Source organism: Mauremys mutica, chromosome 11 (genome assembly GCF_020497125.1).
Source record: "Mauremys mutica isolate MM-2020 ecotype Southern chromosome 11, ASM2049712v1, whole genome shotgun sequence".
In the NCBI taxonomy this organism is placed as follows: domain Eukaryota; kingdom Metazoa; phylum Chordata; order Testudines; family Geoemydidae; genus Mauremys; species Mauremys mutica.
In genome coordinates, this window is record NC_059082.1 from 39,524,657 (window position 1) to 39,545,833 (window position 21,177).

A 21,177-nucleotide genomic window follows, 5' to 3' on the forward strand; every position below is an offset into this window, starting at 1 on the left:
TTGTGATTTGCTAAGTTTTAGACACTGGAAAGCAGGTTTTATTTTTGTTTTATTTGTGACCACTTCCTGTTTCTATTACCCTTGCTTAGAATCACTTCCAGCTCTGTTCTTGATTAATAAACTTATTTTTGGTTTTGCCATAAAATTATCTCAGTGCTGTGTATTGATGTAATGTGTGGGTCTTCAGCTGAACTGATAGGCTGGGGTCTGCACTGTCTCTTTGGAGACAGTGGACTTGGTATTTCTGTGTGCAGCCAGTGAGGGGGCTGGATGCTGCAGAGGAATGGTCTTCCAGGGGAGTCAGGAACTGGGATGCACCGACTGTTACCTGCAAGGCAAACTTAAGACTGGCAGAGTCTTGAGAAGTGTACTGGGGAGGTGGACAGACTGGTGTGGCAGGGAGTTGACAGGCTGTTTAAGCTCCAGCAAAACTGCCTCTGACTGAGGCAGAGGGGTAAGATTGTGGCTCCTGGTTCTAAGAAAGCATCCCACAGGGACAGATAGACAGGGCTGAATCAGCAGGTCAGGGCAGTGTTGCATGTTTGAATTTAATAACGATTCAAGTCTGGCAAATAGGCTCCAGTAGAATTATTTAATCAATCAGAGATCAGTACAGCACTATACAGAGTACAGAAGGAATAGATACATTACCACCCTTGGTGTCAGGTAACGAGCTGGCCTCTATGTCTCTCCCAGTTTTTACTCCCCAACCTAATTTTCATGCCTTTTGTCTTTTATAGGGTGTGACATAGAGAAACTCCTATTTGGAGGGAAAATTGTTTCCCATGATTAATTTCACCATGTGTTCTGTTTTTGACATTACTGATGGAATTCCTTTTAAGGTGTTCAGTTTGCCTGATTGATGAGTAAAAAGGAATCTCTAATCTGGTTTCAAACACTGTAGAAACTGATGGTTTTTAATGAGTTAGAAACATCTTTCAATGGGTCATTATTTCATCCATTACAGAAAACATCTGATAACAATTATCCCTTATCAATCACCCAGTTTTTTTTATTACATACTTCTGTAGACTTTTTCAGTAGTTTGAGGGTGTCTTTTCCCTGGACACCTGGATTCCCACGGACCTGAAGATGCTGAGGATAATTAGATACAGCTCAGCTCCATAAAGATTTTTTGGCAAATTATCACTATGTGAATGAATTTAACATACAAAAAGGAAAAGGGGACTAAGAGGGTTAATATTTACTAACAATGGTCTTTCACAGGGCAAGGTGGAAGGGACAGGGCTACCCACTAAGATTCTTGGGTCTGAGCTTTATCTTCCTGTGTTTACTGTTAGCCAAAGTCATTAGGAGTTTAGCTGGAGGAGTGTGCAGGGAGGCGCAGACATGTATGGTACCCAATCACCTGGAAAGACGGAGTCCAATTCCTTGGACTTTTCTGTTAATTGATAACCTACTCCATTGCCAGCCTGTGGCACAAAGAAATGGGAAGATTTCTGTGAGCACAAGAGAGCCAGGGAATCAATATTCAACCCTCACAAGAAGGACCAGGTGTCTGTGGTGAGTCACTTGCTAATGGGGTCTGCATGGGACTGGAGCCAATGGTGAATAGGGCCACTAGGGCTGAGGGTCGTGGGGCAGGGCTCCACCTCTGCTGGAGGGACGGGGAGGAAAATGGGAGAGAAGGGAATGGGAAGGGCGAGGATTAGAGCAGATGGCCAGGCTGAAGGGGCAATAGGAAAGGTCAGGGCAGGGGACAGAGGATGTGGAGGCTCTGGGTTGGTGGTGTTGTGAGGACAGGGCTTGGTTTGAATTTAGTGGACTCTTATGGGTTAGGTTGACAGTACAGAATGTGCCATTCTCTGGGTTTGCCGACATTTGAAAGGAATTTTGGATGAACTTGAGGTTTTTCAGGACAAACAGCATTGATAAACTTCAGGAAGAACCCAAATTTTCTGAATTATCTGGCGTCTCATTCTATATTGACACCATTTCTTTGGAAGCTCATTCACTCAAATTCAGAAGGTGTCATTGCATGCTGGGGTAAGCAAGGCTGCATCTTCTGTGCATGGTGGCATTGGGACGGCCTGCAGGAGAAGGCAAAGAGCTGGGTTCAGAGATCTGGCTCTATTCCCGGCTTTCCCCCCGTATGACACTGGGACAGTCCCTTTTTCATGCTGTTCTATGCAGTGGGGATAAAGGCACTTAGCAGCCTGTCAGGGGCTGCATACATTGTGTCTGGCAGGGGTCTGGGCAGCCCAATAGACAGAGTCACCAGCCATTCATGAATACACAGGCAAAGTGTAAGTGAGTGCACGTGTGCATTAGTCAGCAGGGTTTCTAGCTTTTGCCATTTCATGGATTCCAAGGCCACAAGGGAATCTGTCTGCACTTCTCCTCCAATACTGCACAGCCAAGGCTTCCTCAGCAGCAGAGTTGAGGGAGGAACCAGGAATGGGAGAGGAGCTGGGGCTAGAGTCAGAGCTGGGCTGAGGGCAGAGAGGGATTGAGGGCAGAGCTGGGTGGGGGGAAGAGCAGAGGGTAGAGGGGAGCTGGAGGCAGATCTGGCCTGAAGGCAGAGCACGACTGGAAGCTGAACAGGATTGAGGGTTGGAGCTGGTCTGGGCACGGAGCAAGGTTGGAAGTATGGCTGGCCTTGCCCCCTCTGTGACCCCCCCCAAACATTCCTCCATGACACCCTAGCAGGGTGCACACACAGTTTGGGGACCACGGATCTAGTCTGATCTCCCGTGTAATGCAGCCAAAGAACTTCCTCAAAATAATTCCTAGAGCAGAGCTTTTAGAAAAAGTCCAGTCTTGATTTAAAAATTGCCAGTGATGGGGAATGCACAATGACCCTTGGTTAGTTGATCCAGTGGTTAGTTACCCTCACTGTTAAAAATGTACATCTTATTTACAGTCTGAATTGGTCTATCTTCAACTTCAAGCCATTGGATGGTTTTAGAGCTTTCATTTCTAGACTGAAGAGCCCATCAGTAAATATTTGTTCCCCATGTAGGTACTTATAGCCTGTAATCTAGTCACTCCTTAACCTTCTCTTTGTTAAATTAAATAGATTGGTCTCTTTTAGTCTATTACTGTAGGACAGGGTTTCTAATCCATTAATCATTCTTGTGGCTCTTCTCTGAACTCTCTCTGTTTTATCAACATCCTTCTTGAACTGAGGGCCCCAGAACTGGACACAGGATTCCAGCAGTGGACATCTGAGTGCCAAAGAGAGAGATAAAATAAACTCTCTGCTCCTACTGGAGGTTCCCCTGTTTATGCATTCCAGGAGCACATTAGCTCTTTTGGCCACAGCGTCATACTGTTCAGCTGATTATCCACCACAAGCCCAAATCTTTTTCAGAGTCACTGCTTCCTCATAGATAGATAGAGTCCCTCATCCTGTAAGCAGTGGCAGATTAACAGATTTGCCACCCCTAGGCCCTCAAAAAATTGCCTCCTCCCCCGCTCCAGCTCATCTCCGCTCCCCCGCAGCAAGCCTGGGAGGGAGCGGGGAGAAGGGGAGTTGTGGTGCTCGGGGGATGGCGGCAGTGGAGTGGAGATGAGCTGGGGCGGGGAGCGGTTCCCAGCCGCGCCCCCGCCCGGTTACTCCCTGCACCCGCGGGCCCCAGCTCACCTCTGCTCCGCCTCCTCTGAGTGCGCCGCTACTCACTTCTCCCTTCCTCGAGGGAGGTAGAAGGAGGGAAGCGCGGCGCGCCTGGGGGAGGAGGCAGGCCGGGGATTTGGGGAAAGGGAGGAGTTGGGGAGGGGGCGTGAGCAAATTTGCCGCCCCTGCAAATTTGCCACCCTAGGCCTAGGTCTTGTTGGCCTAGGCAATAATACGCCGCTGCCTGTAAGTGTTGCCTGTACAGGGCTGGCTTTATGAATGGCAGGGCCCAATTTGAATACCTGGCAGTGGTCCAGGGCTTCGGCGGCACTTCAGCGGCGGGGAGTCCGCTCCAGGTCTTCTGCGGCACCGAAGGATCCCCTGTCGGCGAAATGCTGCCGAAGTCCTGGAACGGACCCCCCCACACACACCAAAATGCCGCCAAAGACCGAGAGTGGACACCTTCCCCACCCCGCCGCCAGGGGAGTAAATAAATAAATAAAAAGATGCCTATAGCACGGGGCCCTCTTAGGCGCAGTGCCCAGTTCTGGGGAATCAGGGGAATCAGCTTAAAGCCGGCCCTGTGCCTGTATTCTTTGTTCCCGGATGTATACACTTACATGTAACTGTATTAAAACGTGTATTGTTTGCTAGTGCCCAATTTACCAAGTGATCCAGATTGTTCTGTATCGTTGACCTGTCCTCTTCATTATTTACCACTCCCTCAATTTGTGATAATTTTGTTTTCTTTCAAGTCATTGATAAAAATGTTACATAGCGTAGGGCCAGAAACTGATCCCTGCAGGGCCTCACTGGAAATACACATGTTCAGTGATGATTTCCCATTTAAATTACATTTTGAGACTACCAGTTAGCCAGTTTTTTATCCATTTTATGTGTGCCATGTTAATTTTATATTGTCCTAGTTTTTAATTAAAATACCGTGCAGTCAAATGCCTGGCAGAAGTCTATTAGATTCATACTATTATCCTTAGCAAGCAGACTTGTAATCTCATAAAAAAAAAGATATCAGGTTAGTTTGACAGGCTCTATCTTCCATAAACCCATGTTGATTTGAAATAACTACGTTACCTCCTTTACGTCATTATTAACTGAGTCCCGTACCAGCCACTCCATTATCTTGCTGGGGATCAATGTTCAGCTGACATGGCAGAGAGATAGCGTATGCACTAGTCCAGGGGTCGGCAACCTTTCAGAACCGGTGTGCCGAGTCTTCATTTATTCGCTCTAATTTAAGGTTTCGCGTGTTGGTAATACATTTTAATGTTTTTTAGAAGGTCTCTCGCTATAAGTCTATATATTATATAACTAAACTAGTGTTGTATTGTAAAATAAACAAGGTTTTCAAAATGTTTAAGAAGCTTCATTTAAAATGAAATTAAAATGTTGATCTTACGCCGCCAGCCCGCTCAGCCCGCTGCTGGTCTGGGGTTCTGTTCACCTAGGCCGGCAGCGGGCTGAATGAGGCCTGCGGCCTGGACCCTGGCTGGCAGGGGTCCAGTAGCCAGAACCCCAGACCAGCACCGAGCTGTGTGGGGCCTGTGGCCAGACATGCTGTCCCGCGGGAGCACACAGCCAGACACGCTGCTCCGCGGGAGCACACAGCCCCGTCCCTCAGAGCGCTGCGCACATGGCGGCAGAGCTCCAGTTGAGTGGGGAGTGTTTCTGCCTCCCCGCGGAGCCAAACACTGCCCCGAGGGAGCGCGCAGCCCCGTCCCCCAGAGCGCTGCGTGCGGCAGCAGGGCTTCAGGGGAGGGGAGAAGGCGGGGGAGGGGCCGGCAGCTTGCTGTGCTAGGCCCGCCCGGAAGCGCGGACCTGGCTCTTGCCGCACCGGGAGAGTGGGGCTATTTGCCCACCCCGTGCACACGGCTATGCTTCTGCTCCCTGCCCCTGTTTGGGGAGCAGAGGGCAGAGGAGAGCGGGCCGGGCTGGGCAGGATTTTTAATCAAAATACCACGCAGGCCCCAGCGTGCCATTAAAAATTGGCTTGTGTGCCGTCTTTGGCACGCGTGCCATAGGTTGCCAACCCCTGCACTAGTCAGTCTACTCCTTGCTCCCCCTCTGTCCTGTGAGCCATGGGCCAGTCTGCTCCCTGCTCCCCTTCCCTCCTGTGAGCCATGGGCCAGTCTGCTCCCTGCTCCCCTTCCCTCCTGTGAGCCGTGGACCAGTCTGCTCCCTGCTCCCCTTCCCTCCTGTGAGCCATGGGCCAGTCTGCTCCCTGCTCCCTTTCCCTCCTGTGAGCCATGGGCCAGTCTGCTTCATGCTGCCCCCCTCTCCTCTTCTTGGCTGCAGCACCCAGGATGGAGGAGGAGCTGCCCCTGTGGTCTGCCAGGGGGGAGAAGAGGGCCCTGCTGCAAGTGCCCCCTCCCTAGATCCTGTGTTGGGGGGCGAAGATCCCTGGGAAATTCAGGGGGGCACAATGGATGTCTGTGTGGGGAGGGAGCAGGTGTGGGGTGGGGCAGGGATGGGGTGGCAATGGATGGCTGGAGGGGAGGGGAGGGTGTGGGACATGCAGGGAAGGGACAGGTCTAGGGTGATTGGATGGCTGGGTGGGAAGAGGCAGGGATGGAGTGGCACTGGATGGCTGCAGGGGAGGGGCGGGTGTGGAACATGGAGGGACAGGATGGGGCTGGGGTGACAATGGATGGGTGAGTAAGGAGGGGTAGGGATGGGGTGACAATGGCTGGCTGGAGGGGAGGGGCGGGTGTGGGGCAGGGAGGGGCAGGATGAGGCTGGAGTGACAATGGATGGCTGGAGGGGAGGGGCGGGTGTGGGGCAGGGAGGGGCAGGATGGGGCTGGGGTGACAATGGATGGGTGTGTAGGGAGGGGCAGGGATGGGGTGACAATGGATGGCAGGGAGCGGGGCGGGGTTCGACACAGTATGCATTGTTTACAAGGCTGGGGAAGCTGGAGGCTCAGCCAGAGTCCATGCAGCGGGGTCAAATCCCTCTATCTGTATGTTGGGGCTGTTGGTGCGCTGCAGCTGCCCCACATGCACTGGGCTGGTGGGCAGGGGGGGGGAACACAGGGGGAAGTCAGTATTCTAAACCAGACCAAGCCCATGTTATAACCTTGCAGGAAAATCTCACTGTTTGGGGGCCAGCTCTAGGATTGTTGGGACTGACTAATGACATCTGAGCTTTTGGGGTTGGCTGCACTGTGTGAGTGCTGTGGAGGGGGAGGCACCTGCCCCCAGCCCATTGTGTGGGCTGTGGTCACCATTGAGCCCTTGGCTAACAACACCAATGTCAGAGCCCTAGGAAGTGACTCATTTTCCAGGGGGCAGAGCTGTTCAAATTTAATCTAATCTGGGACCACAAATTCTGTTCTGCACCAGTCATAACGGCGTTGTTACAGCATGGAGTCACTGCAGGGCAGAGTTATGGATGTTTGGGAGCCTTAGCTGTGCATTTCCACACTGTGACACGCTTGGGCTTCTTCTAAGTGTAACCCTGGCTCTGAATTTCCAGGGTTTGCAATGCTTGTTTTGGGGATTAGCCCGACACTTATTTTTACCCTCAACCAGTTGAATAGAGTTTTTATCAGGGGTAGGGCCCAGGAAATGAGCTCAGGAAAGGGGCTGAACATACCTTATAAACAGTGACTGTCTGTTTGCCTCCTGGCCCCCTGTGAGGAAGTTCTGGGGTAGGCAGGAATGTGGGGCTTTCCCCACCTCCAGTTGGAAACAAGAAGGCTGCTCAGGAATCCTCCCTTGTCAGGGGTAGAGAGGAGAGAGAGAAGCACTTGGGCAAAGAAGAGCAAATGAGCCAGCCTTGCACCCCTGAGCTCGCTGGCAGCTCTTCATTCATCTTATTGGTTCAGGAACAAACTCAGTGCTTCTCTGGACAGCAGAGAAATTCAGGACAAATCCTCTCTCAGGCCGGGAATCACAAAGCTGCTCCTGGCATCTCCTGGAGGCTGATACAGAACCAGGAAAGAGCTCTCAGCTTCCCCTCTGTAACACTTTGGGATTCAACCCAGACCAGTGTGAGCTTGTGTCACCCCCTGCCCTGTAACCCTGGGTGCCGTAAATGCTCTCCCACTATGGCTCACAGCCCGGACACCAACAGCCAGCAGACAAGCATGTAGTTCCCTGAGTGTCTATGTGCTGTGCAGCCCTCGCTCAGTGCTCTGACCCCAGCAGCCTGCCTAGAACACAGCAGCCCCTCCCTGGTCTCCTTTAACTGGAGCAAACAATCATTTCAGTTCAAACACAGCAAAGAGTTGGTTTATAGTCAAAATAGAGCCCGTTTATTAACAGAAGGACATAGGTTAATTGATATTGTGCAGGAGGGACTGAAGGTAGAATGGGTTACAAACAAACACAAGTAAAAATACGCTTTCTGATGACTAAGACCTAACTTAACAAGCTACAGATTTTGCTGTAGGTAATTTTCTCACCATCAGTCTTTGTCTAGCATGGCTGACCAGATCCTCTGGCCAGGACCCAATACACGGATCACAAAATGCTTGGTTCCTTTTGTCTTCTCAGGTGGAGGCTAAAGATGGAGTCTCTCTCTCTCCCTTATATCCCCAAAGGAATTGTCTTTGTCCTAAAAGTCAGGAAGGCCTCCTGGGGATTCAGGCTCCTCTGTCTTTCTGGGGTGCAGGAGCCATATTAATTCTCTGTCTCTCGACTTCAGACTCAGAATATCCCCACTGGTTTAGCTTGATGTAAGCTTTGCTTAATGCTAAAATATACATTAGGGTAAACCCACATTTTTTTTGTTTAGGATAAACCTGTTTATTCCCTTTATCTAGGCTTGGCTATCTGGCTCATAGAATCATAGAATATCAGAGTTGGAAGGGACCTCAGGAGGTCATCTAGTCCTGCCCCCTGCTCAAAGCAGGACCAATCCCCAACTAAATCATCCCAGCCAGGGCTTCGTCAAGTCTGATCTTAAAAACCTCTAAGGAAGGAAAAACCTCTAAGGAAGGTTACATCACACAGAGAGAATTTATAATTTCACATATAGAACCATAAGGTTAGAAGGGACTACAAGGGTCATCCAGTCTAATCCCTGCCAAGATGCAAGATTTGTTGTAGCTAAATGTTGTTACACATAGTTTACAATGATGTTATTCACTAGTGCGTTAATCGTTTTCAAATGATAGCTCCCAAGGTGTATTTTATACAGTTATCATTATGGTAGTGTGTAGGGTGTAAATAAAGGGGTGCGAGGGTCACACTTTCCCAGCTCAGGAACCAGATGCCTAAATATAAATGGACACATCTAGGGACACAGAGTACAGGCCATACTTGCAGGTTGGGGACTCTATCCTGGGAAACAGAGACCCTGAAACAGATTTGGGGGGTCATGGTGGATAATCAGCTGAACATGAGCTCCTAGTGTGATGATGTTGCCAAAAGAGCCAATGGGATCTTAGGGTGCATAAACAGGAGAATGTCAAGTAGTAGATTATTTTACTTCTGTATTTGGTACTGGTGCTACTTGTGCTAGGATCCTGTGTCCAGGTCTGGTGCCCACAATTCCAGGAGGAGGTGGATAAAATGGAGAGGGGTTCAGAGAAGAGCCACAAGAATGATTAAAGGATTGGAAAACCTGCCTTCTAGTGATTGACCTATTTGAGTCTATCTATTTAGCTTAACAAAGAAAAGGTTAAGGCAGGGGTCTGGAGCCTTTCCGACAGGACCGGCTCTAGGTTTTTTGCCGCCCCAAGCAAAAAAGTTTTTGGCTGCCCCCCGTCCCAGACCTGGGCTCCTCGCTGCACCCCCCTGCTGCCCCAGCCCTGGGCTCCCCCCACCCTGCCGCCCCAGCTCTGGGCTCCTTCCATCCCCCCCCATCATTGCCCCCCCACATCTCCTGCCGCCCCAGCCCTGGGCTCTCCCCTGCCCCACCTGCACCATCCTTCCGCCGCAGCCCTGGGTCACTGTTAACTCGCTCCCAGGGCAGGTCATTCAGCAGGAATTAGATGTGCACAGAACACAGACAGGATTGGTTCCCATATGGTTACAGAACTGCAGTAAAGTGGAACAATTTTCAGCTTGTGTGATTGGAGAATATCTGGATGCATATTATAAGACTGTCCTCCATAAATGAGGAAAAGTTGAGGTGGCTTTATTATTTTTTTGTTCCACTCTTTCTATGGGGAATTTGCCAGTGCAATATCACTGCGCGGAGCCAGACATGCTGGTCTGAGTGGCATGGTAAGGGGGCTGGGGGGTTGGAGAAGGGGAAGGGGGTTCCGGGGGGAGCAGTCAAGGGACAGGGGGGTTGGATGGAGTGGAGTTCAGGAGGGCAGTCAGGGGCAGGGAGAAGGGGGGGTTAGATGGGTCAGGGGTTCGGGGGGGCAGTCAGGGGACAGGCAGCGGTTGGATAGGCATGGGAGTCCCAGGGGTCTGTCAGGGGACAGGTAGGAGGTGCGGTCCTGGGGGGGAAGTTGGGGACAAGAAGAAGGGAGGCTTAGATAGGGGGTGGGATCCTGGGGGGCAGTTAGGGGCAGGGGTCCCGGGAGGGGGTGATCAGGGAGCAGGGGGAGTTGGATGGGTTGGGGTTTCTGTGAGAGGCAGTCGGAGGGAGTGGATGGTGGCAGGGTGGGGCTACCCTCCCTCCCCATGGAGTGTCCTGTTTTTGAATGATAAAATATGGTATCCCTACCCTTCACAGTGCAGCTCTCCACTCACAGCAGGATGCAGCATGAGGTCTCAGCTACCTCCCTCCCTCCCCCTCCCTTTCCTGTTGGTGGTGGCCAAGGGAATGCTGGGAAATGTAGTTCTTTCCCTGCTCCAGGGCTGGCTCTATATGCAGGGAGCTAACCAAGGAACTACAGCTCCCAGAGCCCCCTGTTGGTTCTCAGCTCCCAGGCTGGATCCCTGCCGCCCCTGCAAATGGGCTGCCCCAAGCACGTGCTTGCTTTGCTGGTGCCTATATATAACTAAACTATTGTTGTATGTAAAGTAAACAAGGTTTTTAAAACGTTTAAGAAGCTTCATTTAAAATTAAATTAAAATGCAGATCTTATCAGTTTAGTGCAGTGGTTCTTAACCTGGGGTGCACACACCTCCCTGGGGGTGCAAGATGCACTTTCTCGGGGGTGCAACACATGCGAGATTTTTTTAGAAGATAAATAATCAAAAACACATTAAGCACAGGCACATAAGTACAACTACTTTGTTTCATCAAACTTATTTATTTATTAACATTATACATGTTTTAATGATTACTGTAATGTACAAACAAAGTTTTTAAGTTTTCAAGTTTTTAAGCTAATTGTAGTGTAATTTTTATAAGGACTTCAGAGAGCTGGGACCAGGCCCGGAGCAGAGCCCTGGGCTAGCTTCCAGTACCCCAGGCAGGCAGGAGGGTTGAGCATGGCAGGGGGCTGGGCGGCTGGAACTCCAGACCAGCAGTGAGGTGAGCGGGGTCGGAGGCTGGTATCCCAGGCCGGCAGCAGGCTGAGCGGGGCCAATGGCCGGGACCCCAGCTGGCAAGGGGCCGGCGGCCGAAACCCCAGACCAGCAACGGGCTGAGCGGCTCAGCCTGCTGCCGGTCTGGGGTTCTATCTGCCGGCTCCTGCCAGCCGGGGTCCCGGCTGCTGGCCCCACTGAGCTGCTGCTGGCCAGGGGTTCCATTCACCCAGGCCGGCCGGGGCCCAGGATCCCGGCTGGCAGCAACATACCAGTAAAAATTGGCTTGTGTGCCGCCTTTGGCAGGCATGCCATAGGTTGCCGACCCCTGGGTTAAGGGGTGAGTTGATCACCGTCCATAAGTACCTACATGGGGAACAAATATTTAATAATCAGCTCTTCAGTCCAGCACACAAAGGTCTAACATGTGTCAGTGGCTGGAAGCTGAAGCTAGACAAATTCAGACTGAAGTAAGGCATACATTTTAACAGTGAGCGTCATTAACCATTGGAACAACTTACCAAGGGTCATGGTGGATTCTCCATCACTGAAAATTTTTAACTCAATATGGGATGTTTTTCTAAAAGATTGATCTAGGAATTATTTCAGGAAGTTTTCTGGCCTGTGCTATACAGGAGGTCAAACTAGATGATCAAAATGGTCCCTTCTGGCCTTAAATCTATGAGCTCTGGGCTTCTGTCCCTTGGGTCCAAAACAAGGAAGCAGCTCAGGGTTTCCCCACTCTCGGGAAGCAAATGGCTATTGCCTCCCAGCTCGGGAACCAGATGGTGCTCATGGCATCATTCCTTCACAAGATGCGCTGTTGCGGGGCCATCCAGCTAATTCCTGAGTTTATGTTGTAGCGGGAGCACATCTAGATATGGAGGATGTCAGAATTTCACTCGGTGACCTGGAGAAGGGCTTGGAGAACACGGCTTTCGATTCCATGGTAAATCTTCCCTTCTCTTCTGCACTGGCCTTTGGACCTGCTCTGAGAACACTGACCTATGGGATGTTTTATAGGAAGAAGAGGGACTCCCTGAGGGAGCACAGAATCCGCCTCCTGAGAACAACAGAGAGGAGAGAGCTGAACGCTCCACCTTCTGGAGGTATAGTAACCCCAGGAAGTGTCACTTCTCCCCTAACAGCTCCCATTAACCAAAACACACACACTACAAATGCAACAGTAAACCAGAGATTAGCACACAACCACTTTGGGTATGTCTACACTGCAAGGTAAGCCCAGGCTCAGACCCTAACCCTTCTTCCATCTACACACAAATCTCTTGGCCTCAGGGCCATGATCCTATGACCTCATGAAGATGGACGGTCTGAGCTGGAGTCAAGATGGGGCGCAGGGTTCGAGGCCTGTCGTTTTGCAGTGTAGATGCAACACTCCTTGGACTCGGGTTCTTTGAGTCCGCCAAAAGTATCCCACAATGCTATGGGCCAACTTCCTTTGTCCTCTCTCTCCCAAGAATCATTAATTGACTCCAGGGAAATGGAAGCACCTCCCCTTGTTCTAGTACAGCAGCTTTGTGGTTAACCCTTTTGTTTTATTCTGACTGCCAAGCTGCAAACACACCTTAGGAGAGCACAGAGCAGTCTGTGTTTGCAATGGATACCAACCAGCGAGTGCACTGCAACATGGTCGCAGGAGACAGCCAGAGCCAGATCTTGGTTAATCTCTGGTGCTAGGCCTGCAAAGCAACTGATTTTAGTAAGAGTTCTGGAATGCCCACATATAGCAGCAAATAGCAAAGAAGGTGGTAGTGCTGGTAATTTACCGACCAGCGACCAGTGTGGGGAACAGATGAAGGGGCTCATGAATGAGTACTACTACTATGAGTACAGGACTACAGCTGTTTGTTTAGTTTGGAAAAGAGAAGACTGAGAGGGGACATGATAGCAGTTTTCAGGTATCTAAAAGGGTGCCATAAGGAGGAGGGAGAAAACTTGTTCACCTTAGCCTCTAAGGATAGAACAAGAAGCAATGGGCTTAAACTGCAGCAAGGGAGGTTTAGGTTGGACATTAGGAAAAAGTTCCTAACTGTCAGGGTAGTTAAACACTGGAATAAATTGCCTAGGGAGGTTGTGGAATCTCCATCTGTGGAGATATTTAAGAGTAGGTTAGATAAATGTCTATCTGGGATAGTCTAGACAGTATTTGGTCCTGCCATGATGGCAGGGGACTGGACTCAATGACCTCTCGAGGTCCCTTCCAGTCCTAGAATCTATGAATCTCTGGCAACTCGCCGGCATCATGCCCTTCTTATGATGAGTTTGAGTATGATGGGACCGTTCTGAGCACTGAGCCACCACTGGTGCTCGACAACTTGGTCATCTGGGAGGAGACCCCATGGCCTCAGAAGCCAGCAAGAGAATCATTGAATGAGGCAAATGAAGCGACTCTGCTGATGAAACTGGTCCTAGAGGAGGCTTTGCCACAGGAGAAGCTGCAGCACATACTGGGGCCATACTCAGAGGTGCTTTTTGATGCCCCCTGGAGGAATAGCCCACCATGGAGCTGGCAGCAGAAACAGAAGAGGGATAACTGCCCCAGAGTCTGGTAAGTTTCTGGGTTCATTTTTCTGTTTATTAATATGGGAATGGGAGGGATTTCCGCTCCATGAACCAGGGCCAAAAGATTATAAGCCTTGGGTAGCAGCATGTAGCTGCTAGTAGCGCATTGTTCCTGCCCCCTGCCCCCACCATGGAATTCCAAATGGAGACCAGGAAATGCCAGCAGTAAAACAGGCATGTCAAAGTGACTCTCTCCTGGGGAGGTGCACATTTTTGCTAGTATTTTCTAGTTTGTTAAAATAAGAATTGTATATTACCTTCCCCATATGTACACCACTCCACTTACAACGCCATGGCGTAATGAGCTGCCTGAAAAGACTGAACTGTATGGTTGGAGGGAGGGGGAAGTGATCTAAATGTCTGTCTTCATATGTAGTCCATTTCTATTAAATGTAGTCCATGCATTTCATGGGTGATGAAATCATTAATCCCAAATATGACTAAGCATTTGAAGTTAGTTCAGAAATTTGCCAGGGGGAGAAGGGGGATGGCTGTGGAGTTCTCGTCCAGGTGTTTGCACGCCATCCTACCAGGCTGCATCAGAAGCCTTGGGGAGGAGCTAAACCATGCATATGCTAATACAGCACCCTGTTGATTCGCTCATGACTTCTTACCCAATCCTAGGGGCTCATAGCTGCAAACTTTTCATGTGGCTGGAACTCCACATCTGTAGTCACATTGCGGGCAAGGATGTATTTTTCAGGGCTACCTTGGTAGCTTGCCAGCCCACTCCACTCATAGATGAGCTATTCATTCACCATACATCTGAACACTTCAGAGGCATGCACACCTGGTTTCCCACCAACAGCCTGGCCACCAACCTCCTCCCAAATTCCATTTAAAAAAATATTTTTTTAAATGTTGTGATTTTTAACTTACCATGCTTTCAGCATAAGATTATAAGAACGTAAGAATGGCCCTACTGGGTCAGACCAAAGGTCCATCTAGCCCAGTATCCTGTCTTATGACAGTGGCCAGTGCCAAGTGACCCACAGGGAATGAACAGAACAGGTAATCATCAAGTGATCCATCCCCTGTCGCTCATTCCCAAGCACTTCTTGCACTGTGATTAACTCGGCTGTGTCTAGGGAGCTTCTGTGGGCTGAAGCAGCCTTCTGTCAATATATTGCAGTTCAGTTTCAAAAAGTAACGTTTTCTGTCCTTGAAATTCCAAAATGAGTTTTTGTTCTCCTGCACCAAGCTATTGGAGACAGTAACCCTCTGTGTCTTGTCCTATTCCAGGCCCCTCGACCTCTACGAACTGCAGTATCTCCACAGCTCGCCCACACTGCAGAAGCCTGGACCAACATACCTTCATGCACTGTTCCAAGAGGAAGCATTTGTGTGAAGAACTTATGGTTGAAGTTCTGGACAGGCCAACAAGCAGGTCGAGTACCAAGGGGAAAGGGGCTTGCGACCAGAGGAAAGACATGCGGAGAGGTGAGCAGAAAATCTCGAGCTGGCTGTATAGCTGGGGACAGGGTAGCAGCACAGGAACAAGCACTTGATTCGCAGATCCTGGAACAGGAACAGCTTGGACAACTCCACGGCTGGGTGGCTCATACGATCAGATCATATGAGAGGTTGGACATGGCTAGTGTGTCCCATGCAGTCCTCAGTGCTGAATCCCTTCTCTGTGTATGCCTCCACTCCCATCTCAGTGCCAAGCGCCCAGCAAACATGGAAGGAAGGGAAAGGAGAATGTGGGAGGGAGGGCAGGGGACATGCAATAGTGTGGGAGGCGTGTCTCGTACATAGTTCAACTGATTGCATTTGTTGATGCACTTTGGTCTTGGTTACTTCTAAAGCTTTTGGTGTTGCTGGTGTTTTGGGGAGCTAATGGCAGCTGGCCTGGCAGGCAATGGTTTCATATTGTACTTTTCCAATAGATGTGTAAAAGTAAAGGTTTTTATTTTATAAAGAAATGTTACGGCCATCACTGCAACACATCAGATAACGTGTATATCAAATAATAACGGTGAACACATGATCAGGGACAGATAAGAAGTTTTATGCAAAACCCATGTCTCAATACAGCTATTTGCATCAATCCATACATCAGTTATTTACATCAAACCATACTGTTTCTCCTCCCGGCTCCATTTTATATGCAGTCATGTCAGTCAAAAATGCATAACAATCAACCCCCCCCTCCACTGCCCAGAAGCAATCAATGCCCCCCGCCCTCCAAGCACATTCGTAAAGATACTGTCCTGCCTCTTCCACTGGGCCATGCAAGTCCATCCCTGATTTCTGTTGCCTGGGTGCACCCAGCTCCAGCTGCGGTAGGTGCCCTCTCTGGCTGAGTGTGCTGGTTCAGCGGCACTCACTGTCATAGGTCCATTCAGGGGGAAATGACTTCACAAAGGTTATGAAGAGCACAGCAAGACAGACTAATGCAGGCAGCATTGATGACACTGGCATCCAAACAGGTCTGTAAACATCACCAGTGGAATTTCAATCAGCCAAACACACATTCATCCACCGTTCTACACCTGCTGAGGGTGTAATTCAACTTTATTTGGTCAGGGCCTTGGAGATAAGGGTATGGTTTCATAAGTCAAGGCAAAAAGGGGATGCGCGTGGGCTCTCCAAATAACAGTGGGGACAGTAACTCCATTTATGACAACATCATGTGGTGGGAATAGTGTCCCAGATGGTCTATGAATGTAGACTCCCGGTCAGCGGAAAACCCTGGCATCCAACTTTTGCAGTGCAGCCAACACTGATGTTTTTAAATTGGCCTCCATAGTCCATGAGGGCCTGCATAACTATGGAGTAGCACCCTTTGCTGTTTATGTACTCATGTGCTCCTTGAGGAGGGCAAACTATGGGCACGTGGGTCCCATCAATGTTCTGGCACAATTTGGAATCCCCATTCTCTCAAATTCCCTCAGGAATATCTTTCATGCCTGTCACCTTGGGATAAACCACACGCCTGACCGCCTCAGAAACCTCCGCCACCACTTTATCTGCAGTCAACTTTCCAGCACCAAACTGGTTGGCAATGGACTTGTAGCCACCTCGGGTAGCCAGCTTCCATATGGGTACAGCAACCTGCTTCTGGACTGGGATGGCCACCCTCACGCATGTGTCTTTGCATGTGAGAGTCGAGACAAGATGCTCCCAATGCTCCAGAAATGTGGCTTTCTTTATGCAAAAGTTCTGGACCCACTGCTGGTCATCCAAGTTCTGTGTGACAATGTGGTCACACAGTGGTCCCACCAGTCTGTGCTTGTGGCCCTTTTCTGGTCTATGTAGGGAGCATAGGCTGTACCAAGTGTCATGAGCAGCATCAGTCAGTTTGAGTCTGCCATATCTGTGTCCTCCTCCTCCTCCTGCTCTGTCACTAGCTCTGTCAGACAGAAAACACCACTGAACTGCCCAGCAGCAGCTCACAGAAGCTCTATCTGTGTCCTGAAGCAGAAATAAAAGGCCACACAAGAGAAGTTCTTAAAGTGCCAACTCCTCCATGTTGCTGGCTCTGATTGCAGGGAGCATGCGGACCAAAATGACAACTCGTCGGGATGTGCTGGAAGGCTGTTCAAACTTCCTGTATGTGCGGTGTGGACCGTTAAGTTTTCCCATGCTGTACCATGAACAAAGGGCTAGGGCGGCCACATTTCAGGAGGGTGGTAGGAAGTCTGGAATATGGTTGGATGGACTTGGGGGGCTGTGTACTGCTGTGTGGATGCTGGATCCCCAGGTCTGGGCCTGGGTTAAAAAATTCTTAACCTAGGGTTGGCAATCAATGTAGATGCTCAAGCCTCGGGTTCTCAAACCCAGGGTCCGCTGACTCAAGTCTCACTAACCCTGGGCTTCCATTGCAGTGTAGACATCCCCATGGTCTTCTGCACACACTGCTTTGCAACATAGCATCACTCCAGCCGCCACCTCACACTAAGGGCTTGTCTATGCTTGGAACATTACAGCTGCATCAAGAATCCTGGCTTCTCTTCCTGGCTCTAGGAGTAGATTGTGGTCCAGGATAACAGATAGCACAGCGTCCCTGTCTGGGTCATCTGTGGGGTGTGAATTGGGGCTCTCTCGATATAAAAGCATGAGCCTCTACCACGTGAGCTAAAGAGCCATCTCTCTTTGTTCTGGGGGCAGCAGCACTCATGGATCTCTAAATGTGGACTATCGGCAACAGGTTGATGCCTGTCACAGAAGCAGCTGATTTGGCATGTTCCTTCCAAGGGGCTGTATGGCAAAGCTGCTGGGACTTTGTTCTTTTAGGGACAAAAAGAACTTCTGCCTGCAGTGGCCTTGTACAGGCTCCCAGTTATCTTATCAGTAACACAGATGGATGATAGCTGTCCCCCACCCACGCTACAAGGGCTTGGCTTGCCATAAGGGATGTGAAGGGCTGTATTAACCTCAGTCAGCGGAAGAGCTCTGCTGAGCTTGCAGTGAAGGGCACCACAGGTGCCGACTTTCATTTTTCTGGGTGGGTGCTCCACCACGAGGCCCCGTCCGTACTCCACCCCTTCCCCCAAGGCTCCACCCTTGCTCCGGCTCTTACTGTCTCCTCTCTACCCCCTCCCACATGCCACCGAACAGCTGATTGGTGGGGCCTCCTGATCAGGGGGTGGCTGGTGGGATCTGAACACCCACTATTTTTTTTCCGTGGGTGTTCCAGCCCCAGAACCCCCAAGGAGTCGGCGCCTATGGAGGGCACTGTTCTCTGGACTGCAGGACAGTAGTGGGGAGGCATCTTTCCCAAAATCCCAGGAAGGCTAGTTAGGATAAATGGGTGTGAATAGGCGGCACCAGATCCTGCAGTTCCTGCTGGGCACAAGTGGCTCTTGAAGCCGGGGAGCTTTGCTTGGCCAGGACCCTGCTTGCGCGTCGGTATCTCTGTTTGCATCTCCCCAGGCGTGCAGCACAGCCCGTGTCGCAGGCCAGAAGGGTGTGTAAGGCTCACGCCAAGGTGCTCCGGAAGGTCTTCCTGGGCCTCCTGTGTGCAGGTGAGACTGTCAGGCCCTCTCACAACATGTGGGCGATCCTCCCTGGGAATCAGAGACGCTAGAACCAAGAACCCCTCCTCAGCCAAGTGGACTCACCCCCTCAGCATGTTGTCCAGGCCTCGGACTAGTCTGGATTTCCGTGTCCCAAGCAAGGGGGGTCCACCCCTTGTCACAAAGGTTGCACCTGAGCCCAGTCCATCTCCCATCTTTCCAGCCACAGTGGGCCTGTGTCATTCTCGCCCTGTTGATCCCGGTCAGACCTTCTCCTCACGGGGGGTTTAGGCATCTCTAGTCCTGGAATAGCATGACCCTGTCCCCCCCACCCTGCCTGGTGAACATGCAGATACCTCTACTTCTGCCTTCCTGTCAGTCCCTCCAGCCCCCAGGAATGGGCTGGTCACTACACGCCCATGAGCCAGCTTGCTTGACTGCTGTGGGATTGCTCTGCAGTGTAGGGGTTGTGTGGTGAGGGATGAGGGAGGAATAGCTGGAGGCAAGGGAGGGTTTGTGAGAGCTGAGTCTGCCCACAGGCCCCTGAAGCTGCTCACTGCCTCTGCCCTGCTTCTCCTCAGCATACTTGGCCTATTTCATTGCGGCCTGTTGGCTGGATTTCCAGCGAGCCATCGCCTTGGTAGTTATTACTGGTCTGGTCATCTTCTTTGTGGGCTGGGGCCTCATTCAGAAACACTGTGGAGCAAAGCTGACGAAGCTTCTGAGCCCCTGTCGGAAATGTTGCCTGAAGTCCTGGCCGTGGCTAAAATGGTGAGTCTGGCAATAGACACGTTATCCACCGAAAGCAGCTTTCTGCTGGGCTGCATGTTTCTCCAGGTGCATTGGGTCTCCATCATGTCAGTGCACACACACCCCCAATGGGCATGGGACAGCTGGGCTGGTGTGCACACACAGAGGTTCTCTGTGAGCACGCACTAACTGGGCCTGCGCTGGACTCCAGGGCTGGGGGCTGTGCTGAAGCCGGCAGACACATGCTGGCACACACTCCCACACAGACATGGCCCTAGAGGCCTCTTTGGGGAGGGATCAGACAGCCATTCAGAGAGCAAACATCCCACCTTGGTCCCTGTGCCCGGGGTAGTATGGGTAATTCCTGGACTTTCCTGCCTTGCTGTGAAACCCTCGCTCACACAAGTGGCCCTGACTCACCCCAGTGGTCTCACTGGCTTTGGTCAGGCTACTTGTCCCCATGTAGACACTTACAGACTGTGATCAAGTCACCTCTTAACCTTCTTTTCAATGAACTAAATAGACTGTTTCTTTAGTCTCTCACTGTAAGGCTGATTTTCCAGACCTCAGATCATTCCTTTGGTTCTTTTTTTAACTCTTTCCAATTTTTCAATATCCTTTTTGAAGCATGGACACCAGAACTGGACCCAGTGTCCAGCAATGTCATACCTCCTCCGTGCCATATACAGATGTCATACCATGTCTCATTTGACGTTACCTTGTTTATCGATCTAAGAATCACATTAACTCTCTTAGCCACAGTATTGCACTGGGAGCTCATGTTCAATTGGTTTCCTCTGTGCCCCTACATCCTTTTCCAAGTCCCTGCTTTCCAGGACTTTAAAGGTGCTATAAGTTCTTTGATCTAATATTTATGACTTTGCATTAAAACGCTTATTGTGCAAATAAGCTCACCTTACCATGTGATCCAGGTCACTCAGGAGAACTGACCAGTCCCCATCATTATTTGCCACTCCACCAATTTTTGTGTCGTCTGCAGATTTCTCCAGCAATGATTTTATATTTTCTTCCAAATCATTGATAAAATATTGACTAGCACTACACTGAAAACAATAGAAATACCCTCACTGGATAACAATTTCCTTTTTACTACAGTTACATTTTGAGATCTACTCTTTAACCAGTTTTTTAATCCATTTAATATGTGCTAGGCTTTTTTATTCAGTATTTCATACAGGACTTGGTCAAATGCCTTACAGAAATCTAAGTCTATTATAGGCTGACCAGACAGCAAGTGTGAAAAATCGGGACGGGGGTGGGGGGTAATAGGAGCCTATATAAGAAAAAGCCCCCAATATTGGGACTGTCCCAATAAAATTGGGATATCTGGTCACCCTAGTCTATTATGTCAGCCCACTTACCTTTATGAGCTAAATTTGTGATCTCATCAAAAAATAATGACTAGTTTGTTTGACCAGATCTATTATCCATAAAGACATGTTGACTGGTATTAAAATAGAGGGTAGAGAACTTATTTAGCACAGAATCAAGATGTTGAGAGCAAAATTAGTCAAGGATCAAAGAACATGAAGAGAAGACATTCTTAGATTACCTTATAGACTAACAGACGTATTGGAGCATGAGCTTTCGTGGGTGAATACCCACTATGCTAGGAGCCTGGGTAACTAACAAGAGGAGCTCATTTATGAACATAAATTGCATGAATTGCTCATTTATGAACATTGTCATAAACAGATAGTTAAGGGTTAAGGTCTCTTTTACCTGTAAAGGGTTAACATGCAGTACCTGATGACCACCTGACCAGAGGACCAATCAGAGATAAGATTTTTTCAAATCTCTGTGGAGGGAAGCTTTTGTCTGTGTTTTCTTTGTTTTGCTCAGAGAACTCTTTTTGGATCTAAGAGAGGACAGTCATGTCTCCAAGTTCTCCTGG

At 49.9% G+C, this 21,177-nt stretch overlaps 1 protein-coding gene across 1 annotated transcript in view; it reads left to right on the forward strand.

Moving 5' to 3' along the window:
* Positions 1–1,330: 1,330 nt before the first annotated feature.
* Positions 1,331–21,177, forward strand: part of LOC123344636 (sodium/nucleoside cotransporter 1-like) — a 53,820-nt gene continuing 33,973 nt past the window's right edge. Inside the window, exons 1-5 of the mRNA XM_044981061.1 lie at positions 1,331–1,524; positions 11,832–11,917; positions 11,992–12,077; positions 18,430–18,521; positions 19,094–19,283. Of these exons, the coding sequence (XP_044836996.1) occupies positions 11,849–11,917; positions 11,992–12,077; positions 18,430–18,521; positions 19,094–19,283 (437 nt within the window). The 5' untranslated portion in view covers positions 1,331–1,524; positions 11,832–11,848. The remainder of the gene's footprint in view (positions 1,525–11,831; positions 11,918–11,991; positions 12,078–18,429; positions 18,522–19,093; positions 19,284–21,177) is intronic.